Raw genomic sequence first — 20476 nt, forward strand, 5'->3', positions numbered from 1 at the left:
GAAATCCGGGGTGGGTCTTGTCAATGATGCTTCGTTTATGTCACATATTCCATATGTAGGGCTTGGATGTTTGTTGCATTTTCAATAAGCGACGCAATTCGTTCCTCGCATATGACATCTTGTGAGGGAAGTGAGTGCGTTACAGAATGCTATAAGCGAGACTTTATGTTTGTTACAATTTATAATATACGAGACCTCGTCTACGTTGCATATTCCGTCTGCAAGATTTATATGTTTGATCAAAAATTTATATGCGAGACTTTTTTTTGTTGCAAAACATAACTGCGAGGTTTATTTTTGTTGCATATATTAATATGTGACACATATGTATTTGTTGTAGAAAACTATATGCGAGGCTTCTTGTTTGTCTCCTATAATTGCGTCGCATACTGAAAAAACGACAACCATGTAACTTCGTTGCTTTTGACAATCAGTAAAACACATAAGGCGACAACTGGTTGCGACAATCCAAAGTCGTCGCATATTTAATTAAGCGAGAAATTTAACATTTTTAAGACAACTCTGAATTGTCGCCAATATCTTTATAAAGATATGTCAAATCAGCATAGTTGTCGAAAATACAAAATGCAAGACTAAATATTTGTTGAAAAAAATAATTAACTTACTGTTAATCCCTCTCTCAATGTCTTCTTAATATCTGTTGGAATCTTATTCCACCCACAGTAACATACCGGAGCTTGACTTCGAACCTGAATTCCTATAGAGGTAGTGAACTTACTATACATGTATTCAGTAATAGGGACCCAATGCATCCGGTCAAATATTATCTCCATCTTCTCGTTGCCATTCCTAGCAATCATTTGAATTATACATTTTCCAATAGTTTTTCCACGCTTTCTTTTCAATTCAGCAGGGGTAGAGGAAGCCTTGACTTGTAGAGCTTGAAATGTCATCTACATTACATAACAAGAAAGACATTAAAGGGGAAGAACACTCATAAAAATGAAAATGAAACTTGAAAAAGGGGATACTTACCCTGGTGGTACGCAACACTTTTCTAGTATGTTGATTGATGCAAGAATAAGATCAGAAAGCAAAAAAAAAAAAAAAAAAATGAACTTATTGAGTATGCTGATTGATGCAAGAATATGATCAGAAACAATGAGAACCACCAAAATTTGGAACTAAAAATTCATAACAGACCAAACCTTGAGCAATTGTATAATGGACTCATAATTAAACCTATTCGGTAACTCACCTGCATAAAATCAAGGCCTAAAGCATACCTTAATTTTGAAAGTTTTGCTTAGACGAGATCAGTGAGAACAGGAAAGAGAAATGAGATATTTTTTAATATTAGCAAAATAACATAACCATTGAATTGCACCAAGAAAACCTAGAAAGCATTAGAACTAAAACTAAAACTAAAACTAAAACTAAAACTGAGACTACAGTACAACAACAAGCAATAAAAAACATATTCTATTTAATGATCGAGAACTTGAGCTTTAGTATCATAAGTGAATTTCATAAAACAAAGAAAAGAAGATTTGCTTGTGATAATCCAGATCAGACAAACAAAAGGACATGCATGTGGGTGGAGATCGAGTGAGTCAAAATGGCACTAATTTTGAACAATAAGAGACTTGGGTAGATCCAAATAAGACAATAAGAGAAAATGTACCGTTTTGGTGGATGTGTTTGAAACACCTTCAATCTGCAGTTCCACAGAAAAGAAAGAATCAAAAATCAAAATCAAGAAACAAAAGAAATTCGAGATTACAGAAAGAGAAAGAGAAACATGTTACCAGCAACGTCAGTTAAGGAGAAAGAACTGAAAACAAAGAGAGAGAAAGTCAGAAACAATACAAACCAAAACCCAGAAAGAAAGAAAAAAACTTGATAGTTTGCAACAGACCCTTCGAGATGAAGATTGAACAGAGAAGTTGATGTTCTGATGAGTTTATATTGTTGTCCATCTCTTTTGGGTTGAGAAGAATCCTAAATAGGACTCCTCTCTTTTCTCTCAAAATCCCGCCTAATTTTTCCGCTTGTTTGAGAGAGAAGAACAGGAAGGATAGCGTGATGAAGATTTCTGTGAGCGGGCGGTGACTGTTGTATGAGAGAAGAACGGGAAGAAATTCAACTCTAGAATGTATGTTATCAAGTTCTTTTGAAGGATAAGAATGATTTGACAAAAAAGTAAATACATATAACCAAAACCGTAGTTATCGAAATCATAACAATAATTAGATTGATATCTTCATAATTATGGAATAACAAGTATAATTAATTTCTATATATATCTACGTAACAATATATAAAACTGGACACGATTTTATTTAAAGAAAAAAAACAGCAAGTTATTAAGAAAAATACTAAACAATATCTTTTTTCATCTTGTCTACTAATATGGAAAGCCACATTCTTTAAAAAAAAATAATAATAATAATGGAAAGCCTCAAAAAAATTCAAATAACTCGGATCATAAATCTAGTCATTATTTGTGTCACTATGATCACCCAGTAATTCTTCTTCACCAAGAGCTCTAGTATGCTCCAACATAAGATCATCATCCGTAGAATCATCGTCAATAAAATCACCGTCATCTGCTGCATTCTTTTCTTTATTTGTGTTGTTGACGATAATAGTTTCAGGTTCCACATCATGTCTGCACAAAGATGTACTAGCTTCATAATCTTCCACATCATGTCACATAACATTAATCGACCACTGATAGAAGTCGTCGCCTAATTGGGTTTTAGCGATGAATTTCAAATTGTCACATAAACATTAAGCGACAACCCGTTGAGCTCGTCGCCTAATTGGCCTTTTGCGAGAAAATTAAAGTTGTCATATTAACATTAACCGACAACTCGTAGAAGTTGTCGCCTAATTGGTTTTCAATGAGGTAGTTCAGGTTGTCACATATTCATCAAGCGACAACCTGTAAAAGTCGTCGCTTAATTGGTCTTTTACAAGGAAATTGAAGTTGTCACATAAACATTAAACGACAACTAGTAGAAGTCGTCTTTTTCGTGAGGAAATTGAAATTGTCACATAAACATTAAACGACAACTCGATAAAGTTGTCGCCAAATTGATTTTCAGCGAGGAAATTCAAATTGTCACATAAACTTTAAGCGACAACCCGATAAAGTTGTCGCCAAATTCATTTTCAGCGAGGAAGGTAAGGTTGTCACATAATTATTAACCGACAACTCACATAAGTGGTCACTAAATTAGTTTTCAGTGACAGAAATCTAGTTGTCACATAAACATTAAGCAACAACTCACAGAAGTCGTCGCCTAATTAATCTTTTGCGAGAAAGTTAAAGTTGTCACAGAAACATTAACCGACAATTGGTAGAAATTGTCGCCTAATTAATATTTTGCGAGGAATTGGGTGTCGCATAATGTCATATGGGCGACAACTGTCAATTTCTTGCAAATTTTCTACTTTATGCGACAAATTGGTTGTCACCGATAGGATCATGTGCGACAACTGAAATTTCCTCGTATTTGCCAAGCTTTTGCGACTAATTTTGGGTTGTCACAATGAAATTCCTCGTTTTTGCTACTTTCTCTTATAGTGGCCATTATTTCTCTTGGACAGGTAAATACTATGTAATTAAAGTTCAGGACTATATATTCCTTCTCGTTATTTTGCTTCTATATCTTTACGCTGATATCATCTCCGCGCCGTCTATGTCTGTATGCATGTATTCCTAAAAACAACAATGTCCATATGCATGTATAGGGGTTTTGGAATTCTGCATTGACTTGGAATGTTTTCAGAGTCATTGAATGCTTATCTCTACCACGTGTTAATGATCATTGACGTTTTGTTTGCTAATTGCTATGACTCACCATCGATCCATCTTCAGCTACCACGTGACTCACCTAACAATTTGATGCAGCTCTGGCGCGGTCATATTTAGCAAAATTGAAGAACTAACATAATCGGATCACTATCACTATTCACAACTGTTCACTCGGGATTATTAAATGACGATTATGCCCTCGGCTTCTAATTCAAATTACAATTCTGCTATATCTTTTTTTTTTTTTTTTTTGAAAGGAGAACAATTCAGCTTTTGCTTTTGCTTTTGCTTTTGCTTATGTCTTACATAGTGTGGGCCTGTGGGGAGTGTGATATATATTCTCTTTGTCATAAGGTTAAGGCTAGGTGATTGATGATTCATATCTTTCGTAAACACGTACGCACATTAATATGCACGAGGGCTGAAGAAGTGAAGAGGAACAATCATATTAATGCCAAAATACTACATTTATAATAGGGTTATTATCACAAATGGTACCTGAACTATACCTCAATTTTATTGATGGTACCTGAACTTCAATTTTGATCACAACCAGTACCCGAACTTTTCGATTTCATTTTAAATGGTACCTAGAGCCACCTCCGGTCACTATTCCGACTAAAAACGGCAAGGGAGGCGATCATAGTGATGATTTTTGATGATTTCAAGGGTTGCGATCATGTATAGTGATGATTTTTTGGTAATAGACTTTCCTTGAACTTGTTTTTTTGTTTTTTATTTTTTTAGATTTGGGTTTTTTGGCCGGAATAGTGACCGAAGTTGGCCTTAGGTACCATTTAAAATGAAATCGAAAAGTTCGGGTACTGGTTGTGATCAAAATTGAAGTTCAGGTACCATCGATAAAATAGAGGAAAAGTTCAGGTACCATTTGTGATAATAACCCTTTATAATACGGCTCCGTCCCGGACCTCCAGTTTCCTTTTACTTCGTAACAGAGATCGATTATATTCATCATTATCGATCTAAACTTTCACATAAATATCCACCGTAGTTGGTATATATGCAATGATAATGTAACCCTAATTTGATTATTTATTGAAAGTGCATTTATTAAACGAAATCACAGCGAAATACTAGATGTAAACAACATAGAACAAAAAGAAACCATAGTTGAAAAAAAAATACACAAAAGAAGAATCAGAGAACGTACCTAGCTAGAAGTGAAGATTTCTTACCCAACTAACTCACCAAAACTCACAGGTAAACACACTCCATGACATGTGTATATGCACCTACCAAAGCATGCATTAATCAAAGCAACGGAGGATTAAAAAAAAAAAAACAAGATTATTCAGGATCACAACCCTTCAAGACTTGCTTGTACAAGGTGAAATTAATTGAATATGATAGACAAAACATCATTCAAATAAAAAGATATTTAAAAATAAAATATAATGATTGTGGTGTACAAGATATTTATTATATTTTGCCGCATTCCCCCTGATGCGGCAAAATATAATAAATAATAATATAGGCGTGGGGATGAGCCTCCCAGCCTGACTGGGTTCCAAACCCCATTATTCAAAAAAAAGAAAAAAGATATTTAAAGAAACAATCTCAATCATGATTAGGTTTTTTTAGCAATGCTTAGGTGGGTCTTGAAGACTTAATCAAGCCATCAGCCATCTGAAGTCTTTCTTATTTCATATGCTTATATCACCCATATATTAATGTTGTGACATGATCGAAATTAATGGTTTATTAATTGAATCTTCCATGAAAGATTATCTAAAAAAGGGTAGTCAAATTGCACCAAACAAATCATATCTTATTAAAATGAATTTTAAAAATTTAGATCGAGACATGTACATTTTTCTGTATTTGTTTTGTAATTACACTTAAACGTCGACAGTGATAGATATTCAGTTCTCAACGTGTTTTAATTCCACTGCATGTCTCATTTCTATTTTGTTTGTAACCATACTCAATCTTTTGGATTAATGGAGTTGTTGTCAAGGAAACTGTAAGAAAGCCGACTGGGGTAGAATTCTTGCAACAATCGCTGTTCTTTCACTTTGTTAATTCATATTCACTGTTGACCAGAGGTCCCAAGCACAGCTAATTGGTCATTATAAAAGCTGAGATATGTGGTATTCATTGTTGCAACAAAAGCAAGACCCATAGCCATGTCTTCTCCTCCTCTACCACCCACTGCTACAATCTTTTGCCCCAACTCCACTTCACTAACCTCCATCACTTCTTTCACTCTCTTCTTTCCCAAGAAATCCCAAAAGTCTTCCTTAATTACAAAACCTAAGCAAGGCTTTGTATGCAAGGCAACAAACAACAATGACCAAAATCAAGATGCTATGGGAAAATTGGACAGGAGAAATATGCTCATCGGTTTGGGTGCTGGCGGGCTATACGGCACGGTGGGTCTTGAAACCAATCCGTTTGCATTTGCCGCACCTGTGCCACCGCCGGACTTAGCCACGTGCGGTCCGGCGGACAAGCCTGATGGTTCAACTATCGATTGCTGCCCGCCAAAAACCACCACAATCATTGACTTCAAGCTACCCGACCCGGGTCCATTGCGCACCAGGCTCGCTTGTCAGGATGTCGCAAAAGACCCCGTGTACTTGGCAAAATATAAAAAGGCCGTCGAGCTCATGCGGGCCCTTCCCGAAGACGACCCACGAAGCCTGGCCCAGCAGGCCATGGTCCACTGTTCGTATTGCGACGGTGGGTATCCAATGGCCGGGTTTTCCGACCTCGAAATCCAAGTCCACTTCTGTTGGCTCTTCTTCCCTTTCCACCGTTGGTATCTCTACTTCTACGAGAAGATCATGGGCAAGCTCATCGACGACCCCACTTTCGCTCTTCCATTCTGGAACTGGGACGCTCCGGCCGGTATGTACATGCCGTCTATTTTTACCGACACCACCTCCTCTCTGTACGACCAATACCGAAACGCCGCGCATCAACCCCCGAAGCTTCTAGACCTCAATTATGGTGGCACCGATGATGACACCGATGACAAGACTAGAATCAAGGAGAACCTCACCACCATGTACCAGCAAATGGTCTCTAAGGCCACTTCTCACCGCCTCTTCTTTGGTGAGCCCTACAGTGCCGGCGACGACCCGAACCCCGGCGCCGGAAACATCGAGAGTATTCCACATAACAACATCCATCTCTGGTCGGGAGATCCTACTCAGACTAATGGGGAGGACATGGGAGCTTTCTACTCAGCCGGGAGGGATCCTCTGTTTTACTCTCACCATGCCAACGTAGACCGCATGTGGTCTATCTACAAAGCGCGAGGTGGGACTGATATCACCAAAACTGATTGGCTTAACACCGAGTTTTTGTTCTACGACGAGAACAAGAATCTGGTCAGAGTCAAAGTCCGTGACTCGCTGGACGAGTCGAAACTCGGGTACAAGTACCAGGACGTGGAGATCCCGTGGCTGAAGTCGAAGCCTACGGCAAGGAAGTCGAAGAATAAAAGGAAGGCAACGGTTTCCTCCGCGGATTTGACTACGAAGTTTCCGGCGACGTTGAGTGAAACTATTAGTGTTGAGGTGGCGCGGCCTTCGGTGGCGAAGAGGACAACGGCGGAGAAGGCAAAGGAGGAGGAGGTGTTGGTGATCAGTGGTATCGAGTTCCCTGGAAGCAAGATGTTGAAGTTTGATGTGTATGTGAATGATGATGCGGATGTGCTGAGCGGGAAGGACAAGGCGGAGTTTGCCGGGAGTTTTGTGCACGTGCCGCATAGGGCGAAGAAGAATATCAAGACGAACTTGAGGTTGGGGTTAACGAATTTGCTGGCGGATTTGGGGGCGGAGGAGGATAGTAGTGTGGTGGTGACGTTGGTGCCGAAGTTTGGGAAAGGGCCAATCACCATTGGTGGGCTGAAGATCGAGCTTATTACTACCACCTGATCATGTTTAATCGTTGATCGTGCGTGCATAGGTTGTACTCTTGACTCTTGAGTACTACTACGTGTTTTCTACCATGTGATGAATGTTTTTTGTTTCTTGTGGTGCAACTTGTAATTGACCCGTAACACCGCTGCTCCTTTTTCCACCATAAAACATAAAGTTTATCGTTGATTGATTAAGTAATTTTATATGCAAAAGATAATAGAGATTCTACAATAATATCATAATTTTTGGAGCACATGATAAAATTTTGTGATACATAAATAATAAGTATCGTATATATAGATAAATAATGCCAGAATAAATTGGGTGATAATATTGAGGATGGTGATCGAGTGCTTGAGTAGTACTGCCTCACTATTGATGCAACTACTTCACACTTAAGCCCTCTTCTTGTGAAACTAGCTGCTAGTTAAGAAGACGTACCTCCTTGCGGAGCTCATCATTTGCTTGCATCAAGTCATCAAAGAATGCGATATTAAGCGCACTCAAAGCAAAGAAAACTGTTAGCAGGATCTTCTGGTTGTTTTTAATCTCAGTGTTTTATAGATAAAACGAGCTTATTCAGTACATGAGTATGCTATATTATAGTACAGCTTGAAGAGATAGTACGTACTTGCAGTACACTTTCAATTCTTCCTTTAGAGATCAACGTGGGCCAGGCTGTATATCATTGGTTTGTTTAAGAGGCCTTTGGACTCCTATATATGCAACAATTCTTAAAGTTCCTGTCCAGGCCCGTGTGATGTGTTACTAGTAGAAGCATCAGTTTCAAAGTTTCCATTATTTTCCATATCTTCTAGCTAGACAATAATATAAGAAAAAGAAACCCAAAATTGTTTCTAACTATGTAAGCAGAAACCACGCTCCAAAATAATGTAAAAAGAAAGAGAAAACTTATACTGTACACACATGTATGACATGGCTAGATAAATAGTCTGATAGCTAGAAGAAGGCATAATTAACCTTCTTCTATCATCACTAACCGTTATATCTCAATGTGAATGCATATATATATATATATGTATATAGTAGAATACAATACAACTTGTCAAATACAAAACCAACAACTCTGTTGACATGAGCATCGATGAAAGACTTTTGTAACCCAAGGATTTAGTCTCCCACATTGCTTGCTTCTCAATCTAGGATTCTATTTCTACGATGGTTTCACATCAACTAGTCTTATTTCTTTATCTTTTTTCTTTTTAGAAACTAGTCTTATCCTTATATATTTATATACTTATAGAACATGTTATGAATATAACATGCATGAAGACTAATTCGTGTTTAGACTGTGGAAAAAATGCAAAATCTAATTGGGTTTCGGTAATATTAACTTGTCGTGGAAGAAACGAAACTAAGAAGTAAAATATAAACCAACTACAAGAGCCTAACTTTCTACGAAAATCACTATTAATTAGCTTACCTACATAAATATATTTGGACCAATACCAATTAATATGAACGTAGAAGCTTGACCAGGTGAAACAAAGTCAGTGATCATGTCCATTTTCCCGCTTATATACGATTCGGCGATTATTCACTCTGATTGCCCCGTCAACCTAGCTATCTAATGTTGCAATTTTTCTTCGATTACCCTAGTTTCTAATTTAGACAACGACGTATGGCCTAAAAGTAAAAGTAAACTTAATTAGCTGGGTTAGTAGATTGATTTGCTTTGTTTTCTAATCTTTGACTAGATTAACTTAACTCGATCCAATTAATTGCTGTAAACCTCTTCGTCTTAGTGCCACTAGTTACCTTCAACTAGCTGTTTAAACTTAATTAGATGGAGTCCTGGTGCCAACATCAATGCCTGGTGTACGAAACTATGCAATTCAATCTTTTTTTTTTTGGTGAATATGCAATTCAATCTTTCATCATTATAGAATTGACTAAAATAATATTGAATTATAGGGGGAATGAACCAGGAGGTGGAGGAGAAGGTGGGGGATGAGAAATCCAAAAACTAGCAAACATATTAAATCACATGGGCACATGTGACTTAATTTCTCCTTAAACGAAATTATCACCTTTCTAGATTCAGACCTTCTGTACGTATCATATTGAAGTTAATTACAGTACAGATATGGATATCCATATCTATGTAGTTATGAAATAAACTATCCACAACTTGATTAATCTTGCCGCTTCGTTATCGTCATCATCAATATCACTAAAGTTACGAAAATGGAGTCATATATTGCAAGCTAGGAATAAGGGGATGGGATATACTTATAAGTCATACTTATAAATGTTTAACTATGGCAACCGGCCAATGGTCATATTCTAAAGGTTTTAGAGGTGGCCATGTTCTGTATGGAAGAAAATGATGGACGAATGCATAATATATTGAAGCAGTCTTCATGATCAGTTTCAATTTTCTACATGTTGTGCAAATTAAACAAACAATTTCCTTCTGGTAGGCATTAGTTTTCTACATGTTGCATAATTGTTTGGTATGACTAAGCCTCACTACTAACACAATTTAAAAAAAAAAAAAATAATAATAATAATAATTAAATTAGAAGAGTTTACAGTAAAAGATACCTCTCGATTTACTAAAAGATCGAGTACGTTTACAGTCCCTTATTATCTCATTCAAAATTATTAGTCTTGATATCACCGGCCGATGATGGTAGTCCACTTTAAAGCTTTGGATATTTAATCAATTTTTGGTATTAATCAAAGACCACTTTCTCCCATCTTATCCTAAAAAAATAAGCACCTCCATCGGATTAAGACGCTAATTAACATTAATTGTCTACCAGACAGAAGATTCGTCGTCAGCTCGTATATATTAAATATCCCCCACGTGGTGCAAGCCTTGGTCGTAATTTTATATCATTCTTTGTCAACTAGATCAAGCTGCAACTTTCATCTTACTAACTTTGCATGGATATTGAACAGAAACTGAGAAAAGTATGACCCAAATTTCATTATAAAACCAATGCCTCCTTTGAGCTTTCCATCATATCGGAGGCCATGGCTTCTCTCTCACCTCCACTAGTCACCACGACTACCATTTCCTCTACTACAACTTCCCTTTCTCCCTTCTCCCACAAAAACTCTCAGATTTCCTTAATCGGGAAACCTAGGCAGTGCATCCGTACTAGGGTTTCATGCAAAGCCGCAAATAGCGACCAAAATGATGCACAACCTTCTGTAGCTAAGTTCGACAGGAGAAATGTGCTTCTCGGTCTTGGAGGCCTATATGGGGTGGCCGGCCTTGGAAGTGATCCCTTCGCTTTTGCCAAGCCCGTCGCCCCACCTGACGTGTCAAAATGCGGGGCGGCAGACTTGCCTAATGGCGTAACACCGACGAATTGTTGCCCGCCAGCGGCCTCAAAGATCATCGACTTCAAGCTGCCCTCGCCAACCTCATTGCGTGTTAGGCCAGCGGCTCACGCCGTGGATGATGCCTACATTGCAAAATACACCAAGGCCATGGAGCTCATGAAAGCCCTCCCCGACGATGATCCCCGTAGTTTCAAGCAACAAGCCAACGTGCATTGTGCTTATTGTGATGGTGCTTATGACCAAGCCGGGTTTCCTGATCTTGAGCTCCAAATCCACAACTCATGGCTTTTCTTTCCCTTCCATAGATACTACTTGTACTTCTACGAGAGAATCTTGGGTAAGCTCATCAACGACCCGACATTTGCTTTGCCGTTCTGGAACTGGGACTCCCCTGCTGGCATGCAGTTGCCTGCCTTGTTCGCCAATCCCAAATCACCGCTTTACGACAAGTTCAGGGCCGCCGCTCACCAGCCGCCGACCCTGATCGACCTCGATTTCAACGGTACCGAGGACAAGACATCAAACACAACTCAAATCAACAGCAACCTAAGCATTATGTACCGTCAAATGGTGTCCAACGCCAAGAACGCTCAGCTCTTTTTTGGCAACCCCTACAGGGCTGGGGACGAGCCTGACCCCGGTGGTGGCTCTATCGAGGGAACCCCACACGGGCCAGTCCACTTGTGGACTGGTGACAGCACCCAGCCCAACTTTGAGGACATGGGAAACTTCTACTCCGCCGGTAGAGATCCTATTTTCTTCTCGCACCACTCCAATGTTGATAGGATGTGGAGTATATGGAAGACCCTAGCTCCCAAAAACAAAGACATCACCGACTCTGATTGGTTAGACTCCGGCTTCCTATTCTACGACGAGAATGCAAACATGGTACGCGTGAAGGTACGCGACTGCCTTGATTCCAAAAATCTCGGCTATGTGTATCAAGACGTGGAGATTCCATGGCTGAACTCCAAGCCAACGCCGAGAAGGTCAAAGGTGGCATTCAGCAATATAGCCAAGAAGCTCGGTGTGGCTAACGCCGCCACCTCATCAGCCAAGGTGGTGAAGATCACTGATTTTCCTATATCTTTGAACCAAAAAATTAGCGTGGCGGTGCCAAGGCCCAAGCAGAAGAAGAGGAGCAAGAAGCAGAAGGAAGACGAGGAGGAGATATTGGTGATCGAAGGAATCGAGTTCGATAGAGATGTGGCGGTGAAGTTTGATGTGTACATTAATGACGAGGATGACTTGCCGAGTGGTCCGGACAAGAGTGAGTTCGCCGGAAGCTTTGTTAGTGTGCCGCACAGGCATAAGCACAAGAAGAAGATCAACACTATTCTGAGGTTGGGCTTGACGGACTTACTGGAGGATTTGGACGCCGAGGATGATGAGACGGTGGTGGTGACTTTGATTCCAAGGTATGCGGCGGAGAAAGTCAAGATTGGTGGCATCAAGATTGAATTTGCTTCTTAAATTATTGAACCCCAGAGTCAGGAAGCACCATCCTTGTTGGTTTAGATCTATATCTAGCTAGCTATTGATCACCTTGGGGTGGTACATGATAGATTCTTCAATTTCGTTGTTTTTTCTTTCTTTCAAATAATCAAATTTTCCTGTACAAATAAACTTGATGTGGAATGCATTTTCCTGCATTTCCACCACTAAAAAAATACACGTGTACCCAATTTTAGTCTAGCTCATTTTACCGGAATAGGGTTCTCTAGCTACTACGTACCAATACCAATAGATAAGACCGTTGAAGTTTGCATGAACATCTTGCCAAAAAAAAAAAAAAAATTTGCATGAACCTTAACCCTAAATTCCGTGATCATCTCAACTTGTACCACCATATACTCCCAAAAAGAATATGCTAATATATATATATATTGTTATTGCTTGTTTGCTTAGAAACTAAGACAGAGACTGGCTCAAAGTTAAATCTATACTTTAGCAGTTTTTAATCTTTGACCAAATCGATCAATTTAATGTGAACTTATACGTAAACTTCTTTGTTTTTCCTTTCAATAAAGTGATAATGGTTTCCATCAACTTGATGTTTATCATGGAACTTAAGGAAGTCGTGGTGATAACCTCGACGCTCCTGGCCGGTCTATAATATAGGTAAATGAATCCATCTGGTTCTAGGTGCATGTTTTCAGATCTACAACTAAATTCAAATTCAAATTTTATTGTGCTGGAGGTAGGTAGACGAATCATATGGATTAAACAATTTGACTAAGAAATAATAATATAGTAATAATTGGGGAATGAACAAGGAAAGGGTGGTGGGGAGAGAACCCAATAGCATAAAGTCCTCGACAAGTGTTAATTAATTAAGTTCTCTTAAATTAAACTAATCCAGCAAACCCAGACCAGCTAGCAGCTATACCCCTAATTGAGGGGATGAAATCTGCTGTCTCCATTATTCTATCCAAATTCTGTCTCCTCAACATTTTTTTTTTTTGACTTTGTCAAAAGGAACCCAAAGGCTTCCTAGGCCCAAGATAAACCCCTTCGGTGCATGTGAAATGCTCCAACTGTGCATTGCAGCACAGTGCCTGGCCACTTTGACAGCTTCGGGGTTCGAACCAAGGTTGGGGAGCACACCCAACTAGGCAAGAACCACTAGGCCACTTGCAGTGGTTAGTCTGTCTCCTCAACATGATTGGTTCACAGAAATTAAAAAAAAAAAAAATTTAATCTTTTGTCTCATTTTTTAATCTTTGTGGACCAATCATGTTTAGGGGACAGAATTGAGACGCAAAAATCTAGGACAGCTAATTTCATCCCCTAATTGAGTTCTCTAGCGTCTCCAATATTATCTTTATCATCGCGATGATCATAATCAACATGCATGACCATCATCACATATACATGAAAGTTTTGCATTCATATCTAAGTAAATGATCGAGAACGAACAAATATGATAGTAATTAATTAAGGCCACTATGTGTATATATACTTTCTTTGACGATGTGATGTGCAAGTATTTTTAGATAATAGTGTACAACCTATGTCAACATAAATAATATTACTACGAAATAATTAAACAAATTTTTGCTTCTGGCAGCCATCATAGTTTATATACTATCCAATTGCATAATGGATTTGGTTTCTAAAACCTCTCCACTAACACAACCAATTTAATTTAAAACATATATAAGAGGTTATTTCAATCAACCTAATCTTTGTCACATGGCTAGAATCTCAACTACTCGTGAAAGAAACCAAGTTTGAACTATATGGTATACACTCGTAGCAGAAGAGAAAAGAATTCCCATACTCGTTTCTAAAGCTAGATTGGAAACGAAGCTTTCCGTAAAAAGACAAATTTTGGGTCATACCTAACACCTCATAATGCATCACTAATTCACTATGCGATGAGGTGGAACCAATATAATCTCAAAAATTTGTAAGACCATCTTGTATGACACAAATGATAATATATTGATGCGGGAAGCGTGAACACGATAGTAAGAGGCTCCGTCAAGCGTCGAAAGCCATATGAGATGAGCTAGAATCCACTAGCAATTACGGGCACAGCCGTAAGAAACATAGAGAGACTTCTCTAATATTTGGTTTTTTTTTATTGATAACTTGAATGAAAATTACAATCTAAGAGGTGCCTTATATATAGGGCACATATCATAAACCTAATACAACTAGAAAACAAAAACAATAATTTATTATAGACTAAAACTAGAAAACCTAATTAAACCTCATTAAATAAAAATCAGAAATAAAATCCTAGATACTAAAGAATATTACGCAAATATATAATTGGAATCCCAACCAAGATTTTGTTCGAGAATCGATATATCCAAAATAGTAATTTATGATTAATTCCATCATTAAGAAGCCTATTTGAATACCAATTTCCAATATTCAAATTATTCTTCTTAATGTGAAGACGCTTCTTTCTTTTCGAGATTTTTGGTTGAAATCGGCTAAAATCTCGTCCTACATCAGTCTCCTCCACTTGAAAAGAACTCGACCTCGAGTTCCTCTTGAATGCAGCTCGATCATTAGTAGGAATAAAACATGATAAGCCATCAACTTCAATATTCTCGAAATTAAAAGGTATCATCATGAATCCAATACCGTAGACAAGTTTAGAATAAGCATCTTGAAACTTGAACTCCTCCACTTGAAAAGGAATGGGCAATGACTTCTCCTTGGGTTGATCTTGAACACAATTAGGCATGCATGACATGGATATCGATGTGATGAATGAATCAGCTTCCTTATCCTTAATGAGTTTCTCTTCAATCTTCAAAGTTGCTTCTTCATGTTCCTTTTCACACACCTCAGGATGGTCATTCTTGACGTTCTTCCTTCTAGGCTTGATTTTAATTTTGTGCGACTCCCACCTAAATAAATACGTGTTGTCTTTGCAATAACCACATTTGACGCTTTCATGCCATGGTCTTCCAAAAAGCACATTAGTGTCATCCATGTCAATCACATGACAAGTAACATCTTCTTTATAAAATTTTCCCATAGAGACAGGAACTTTACAAACCTCTGTTACTTGTGCATATTCATCCTCCCCAAATGGAATCCAGTATGGATCACTCAGCTTCACTGTCGGTAATTGAAAATAATCCACAACTTTGTTTGCTACAAAGTTCTCTCGTAGACCACTGTCAATTATTACAGAGCATACCTTGTCGTTGATGATACATGTAGTTCGAAAGTCGTCGTAATCCGGCGTTGTGAATATCCAACGTTCCATGTTTTTTTTTTTTTTTTTGGATTGATGAGGTTGTCCTAGGGCGAATCCCTTGGCATGTTCCTCTTCAACAAAACTATATTTGATAGATACTCTACGACCAGCGTCGTTGAGGTTGGCGGTAGTGAACTTCTCCCTTGGACCGTCGTCTGCTAAGGAGCGGGCGATACCCGCTCTGATACCAAATGATGCGGGAAGCGTGAACACGATAGTAAGAGGCTCCGTCAAGCGTCGAAAGCCATATGAGATGAGCTAGAATCCACTAGCAATTACGGGCACAGCCGTAAGAAACATAGAGAGACTTCTCTAATATTTGGTTTTTTTTTATTGATAACTTGAATGAAAATTACAATCTAAGAGGTGCCTTATATATAGGGCACATATCATAAACCTAATACAACTAGAAAACAAAAACAATAATTTATTATAGACTAAAACTAGAAAACCTAATTAAACCTCATTAAATAAAAATCAGAAATAAAATCCTAGATACTAAAGAATATTACGCAAATATATAATTGGAATCCCAACCAAGATTTTGTTCGAGAATCCCGATATATCCAAAATAGTAATTTATGATTAATTCCATCATTAAGAAGCCTATTTGAATACCAATTTCCAATATTCAAATTATTCTTCTTAATGTGAAGACGCTTCTTTCTTTTCGAGATTTTTGGTTGAAATCGGCTAAAATCTCGTCCTACATCATATATAGATCGATCATCTTATAACAAACAATCACATATTTAACGGTTATCACCGGCAGCTACATGAGTTAATTGATAAAGTAATCTGGGGTTCACATCCAAAATCAATTGGCAATGGATGGAGTGGCCCAAACCCTTATAAACCCATAAGCAAGGTCCCATTTTTTCCATGTGGCGAATTTTCAAGCCATACACTTGGACAACTCCATACACGTGGACAACTTTGGGTGACGTGGAGCCCGTGTGGCCGCGAGGCATGCACACGTGGGATAACCCGCTCTGATACCACGATAAAGTAATTTAGGGTTCACATCCAAAACCAATTGGCAATGGATGGAGTGACCCAAACCCTTATAAACCCATAGGCAAGGTCCCATTTTTCCCATGTGGGATGTATATATTCTCAACATTAATTACAACTATTCTATTCAAAAATGTATTCCATTTTATAAGTAATGTTGTAATAAACTAATTATTCAAGACTTTGTTCTTTAATAAGAGAAGACTTTGTTAGTGCTTTGTTAAAAAAAAAAAAAAAATGAGAGAAGACTTTCTTAGTCTCTCCGAAATTGCTACAACACAAATATTAAATTATTTTCATATTTCCATTTTTGAAAGAATTAATTAAATTGAATATCATTCTAGTTCGCTAGCTTCTTCTTGGATAATATGAGAGAATTCAAGAAAACTCTAAGCTTTCAGCTTTGGGATTATTCCAAGTTTCGGTTTGAGAAGTCAGGAGTTCGAGCCCCATCAAGGGTGGGAATGGGGTGGGGTTTTTTTTTTTAAAAAGAAAAAGAAAAAAAAGTCAGGAGGTTAGGGAGATAGTGAGGAAATATGAATTGTGTGAACGGAACGACGTGAATTAACGCAAAAATAGTTTTTTTTTTTTTTTGGTACGTCAATTAGTACGTCAAGACATGATTGGCTGACCAGGGGGTGAATGAGCTAAGAACCTCGGTGAACTTAAGAATTATCCTTTGAGGATGAACAACATATTTCAGTTAACAACTAAGTGATGGTAATAACAATATAATCAATAAGTTGTTACATAATTTGATCAACTTTTGCACAAACAACTCCTTAATTAAGAACAATTATAAGAGATCGAAATAAATGGTGCTGATCATAGTACCATTTTGCTAAATGAAAAGAAGAAGGGACTCAAAGAAAGAACGAAGAAATAATGAAAGAAAATGAAAAGATGACATGTTTGGGTACCTTTAACTTGGTATTCTTCTGTTAAAGAAGGTTCTAAGTTCTTATTTGTATGTACCACGACTCCAGGAGGTGTATGGGATTGGTTTCATTAATTTATCATCCTTTGTCAACTGATAGAACTGCCAACTTGTCTGTTTCTATACTGATATCATATCAGACAGAAATATTGTACTACCCAAGATTCATTATAAAAGCAAACCTCCTTCGAGCTTTATCATCATACCTAAAACTCAGAGGCCATGGCTTCTCTGTCACCTCCACTAGTCACCACCTCAAGTACCATTCCCAGTACTACAACTTCTCTGTCTTCCTTCTGTCAAAAGAATTCCCAAATTTCCTTAATTGGAAAACCCAGGCATTCCTATGCATGCAGTAGAGTCTCATGCAAAGCCACAAACAGTGACCAAAACCCGTCCAACAACTCCGACGATGCACAACCTTTGGGCAAAACCGTAGACAGGAGAAATGTGCTTCTCGGTCTCGGAGGTCTGTATGGCGTGGCCGGTCTTGGCACTGACCCTTTTGCCTTTGCCAAGCCTGTGGCTCCTCCTGATGTCTCCAAGTGTGGGGCCGCAGACTTGCCTACAGGTGCACAACCAACTGATTGTTGCCCACCGATAGCCAAAAAGATAATCGATTTCCAGCTCCCACCACAGTATAAACTCCGCGTCAGGCCAGCAGCTCACGCCGTTGACAAAGCCTACATTGAGAAATACTCCAAGGCCATCGAGCTCATGAAAGCTCTCCCCGATGACGATCCACGTAGCTTCAAGCAACAAGCGAACATTCACTGTGCTTATTGTGACGGAGCTTACGACCAAGCTGGCTTTCCCGATCTCGAGCTCCAAATCCACGGATCATGGCTATTCTTTCCCTTCCACCGATACTACTTGTACTTCTACGAGAGAATCCTAGGCAAGCTCATCAATGACCCCTCGTTTGCCTTGCCTTTCTGGAACTGGGATGCTCCGGCTGGCATGCAGCTCCCAGGCTTGTTTGCCAATCCTAAGTCGCCGCTCTATGACAAGTTCCGAAATGCCAACCACCAGCCGCCGAGGCTCATTGACCTCAACTACAATCTCAAGGATGAAAACGTCTCCAACGAAACTCAAATCAACACCAACCTCAAGATCATGTACAGGCAAATGGTGTCCAACGCCAAGAACCCTAAGCTGTTCTTTGGAAGCCCTTACAGGGCTGGGGACGAGCCTAGCCCCGGAGGCGGATCAATAGAGACTACTCCACATGGACCGGTCCACATTTGGACCGGCGACAACACCCAGCCGAATCTTGAGGACATGGGAAACTTCTACTCTGCCGGTAGAGACCCTATATTTTTCTCTCACCACTCTAACGTTGACCGTTTGTGGAGCCTGTGGAAGACCCTAGGAGGCAAAAGAGCGGATTTCACCGACTCTGATTGGTTGGACTCCGGGTTTTTGTTTTATGATGAGAACGCGAATATGGTGCGCGTGAAGGTACGTGACTGCCTCGATTCCAAGAAGCTAGGGTATGTGTACCAAGACGTAGACATCCCATGGGTAAGCCACAAGCCGACTCCTCGCCGTATCAAGGATGCCATAAAGAAATTAGGTCACAAGCTCCATGGCGTGGCTCACGCCGCGGAGACTTCCACCAAGGTAGTGGCAGGGGCTCATTTTCCGATAAGCTTGGCGTCAAAGATTAGTATTGCAGTGGCCAGGCCACAACAGAAGAAGAGGAGCCAGAAGGAGAAGGACCACGAGGAGGAGGTATTGGTGATTGAAGGGATTGAGTTTGACAGAGACGTGGGGGTAAAGTTTGATGTGTATGTGAACGATGAGGATGACTTGCCGAGTGGACCGGAGAAGAGTGAGTTTGCTGGGAGCTTTGTGAGTGTGCCGCACAGGCATAAGCATACCAAGAAGATTAACACTATCTTGAGGTTAGGTTTGACAGATTTGCTGGAGGATTTGGAAGCCGAGGACGATGAGACTGTCGTGGTGACTTTGATTCCAAGGTATGGGGCTGAGAAAGTCAAGATTGGCGGCATCAAGATTGAGTTTTCAGATTAAACCATTACTGGGTGAGGTGGCATGATGTGTGTTGTGATTCTCCAATTTGGTGATTAGTATTTGGTTTTCGAATAATCAAACGTGCGTGTATAAATAATCATGATTGTGTGGCAGTTCCGTGCATTTTCACCACTTGAAAAACGATGTACCTTCTGTGTTTTCAGCAATGTATGATGAAGATAATCTTTTACTCTTTTTTTTTAATCAAAAAGGTCAACTTGATTTTATAATTCAATAAGTAGTACCAAAAACCACGTGATGTGGTGTGTTGGTCGAACGGCCTAGTGCCCTAGTCTGGAACCCCCAGGTCTAGCGTTCGAATCCCAGCTTCATTCCGTGGCCAACAGATTTGAGGGATCCTTTGGATTCGTGCGTCTGCGGTGCAGTGGATTAGTCTGACTTTGCCTGGCTTTCGCCGCAATGTCGGTGCAGGTGTCCTGGCACTGGGATACCACTGTATGGGTGTGTGAGTTACTAACAGCTAACTACCTGATCAAAAAAAAAAAAAGTAGTACCAAACGACACACCCCTATGGGGTCGACAGAAAGAGCTATTTTTTAGGACATACAAGCATCCTATTCTACAAAAAGAACACCATATACCCAGAGTACACCTACCTTTTAGAAAGTCAACGTACCATTATTCTAAAAAAAACCTAATTACCCATAAGAAATAAAATAAAGGAACCAACTCGATACCGGTTTTTGCGACCCATTAATCATTAACTCTGTCTAGTCAGTTTATGTTTATTTCATAGTTGCAACCTGCAC

General features: G+C 39.1%; 3 protein-coding genes and 1 long non-coding RNA gene across 4 annotated transcripts; 3 read left to right on the top strand and 1 right to left on the bottom strand.

Moving 5' to 3' along the window:
• Positions 1 to 439: 439 nt before the first annotated feature.
• On the bottom strand, positions 440 to 2159 carry LOC133733865 (uncharacterized). The gene is made up of 4 exons (XR_009857948.1): positions 1880 to 2159; positions 1770 to 1795; positions 1646 to 1678; positions 440 to 914 (listed from the first exon to the last, which is right to left on the bottom strand). It is a non-coding gene; the product is annotated as an uncharacterized LOC133733865 (long non-coding RNA).
• A 3592-nt stretch (positions 2160 to 5751) lies between these two features.
• Positions 5752 to 7860, top strand: LOC133729675 (polyphenol oxidase latent form, chloroplastic-like). Its single transcript, XM_062157241.1, has one exon. It carries the CDS (start codon positions 5932 to 5934, stop codon positions 7687 to 7689), a length of 1758 nt encoding a protein of 585 aa, XP_062013225.1. The 5' UTR covers positions 5752 to 5931; the 3' UTR covers positions 7690 to 7860.
• Positions 7861 to 10599: 2739 nt separating this feature from the next.
• Positions 10600 to 12697, top strand: LOC133729676 (polyphenol oxidase, chloroplastic-like). The gene has a single exon (XM_062157242.1). It carries the CDS (start codon positions 10678 to 10680, stop codon positions 12463 to 12465), a length of 1788 nt encoding a protein of 595 aa, XP_062013226.1. The 5' UTR covers positions 10600 to 10677; the 3' UTR covers positions 12466 to 12697.
• Positions 12698 to 17478: 4781 nt separating this feature from the next.
• On the top strand, positions 17479 to 19901 carry LOC133729677 (polyphenol oxidase, chloroplastic-like). The gene has a single exon (XM_062157243.1). The coding sequence runs from the start codon at positions 17892 to 17894 to the stop codon at positions 19704 to 19706; it is 1815 nt and encodes a 604-aa protein (XP_062013227.1). The 5' UTR covers positions 17479 to 17891; the 3' UTR covers positions 19707 to 19901.
• The last annotated feature ends 575 nt before the right edge of the window (positions 19902 to 20476 follow it).

This window comes from Rosa rugosa, chromosome 2 (assembly GCF_958449725.1).
Source record: "Rosa rugosa chromosome 2, drRosRugo1.1, whole genome shotgun sequence".
Taxonomy (NCBI): domain Eukaryota; kingdom Viridiplantae; phylum Streptophyta; class Magnoliopsida; order Rosales; family Rosaceae; genus Rosa; species Rosa rugosa.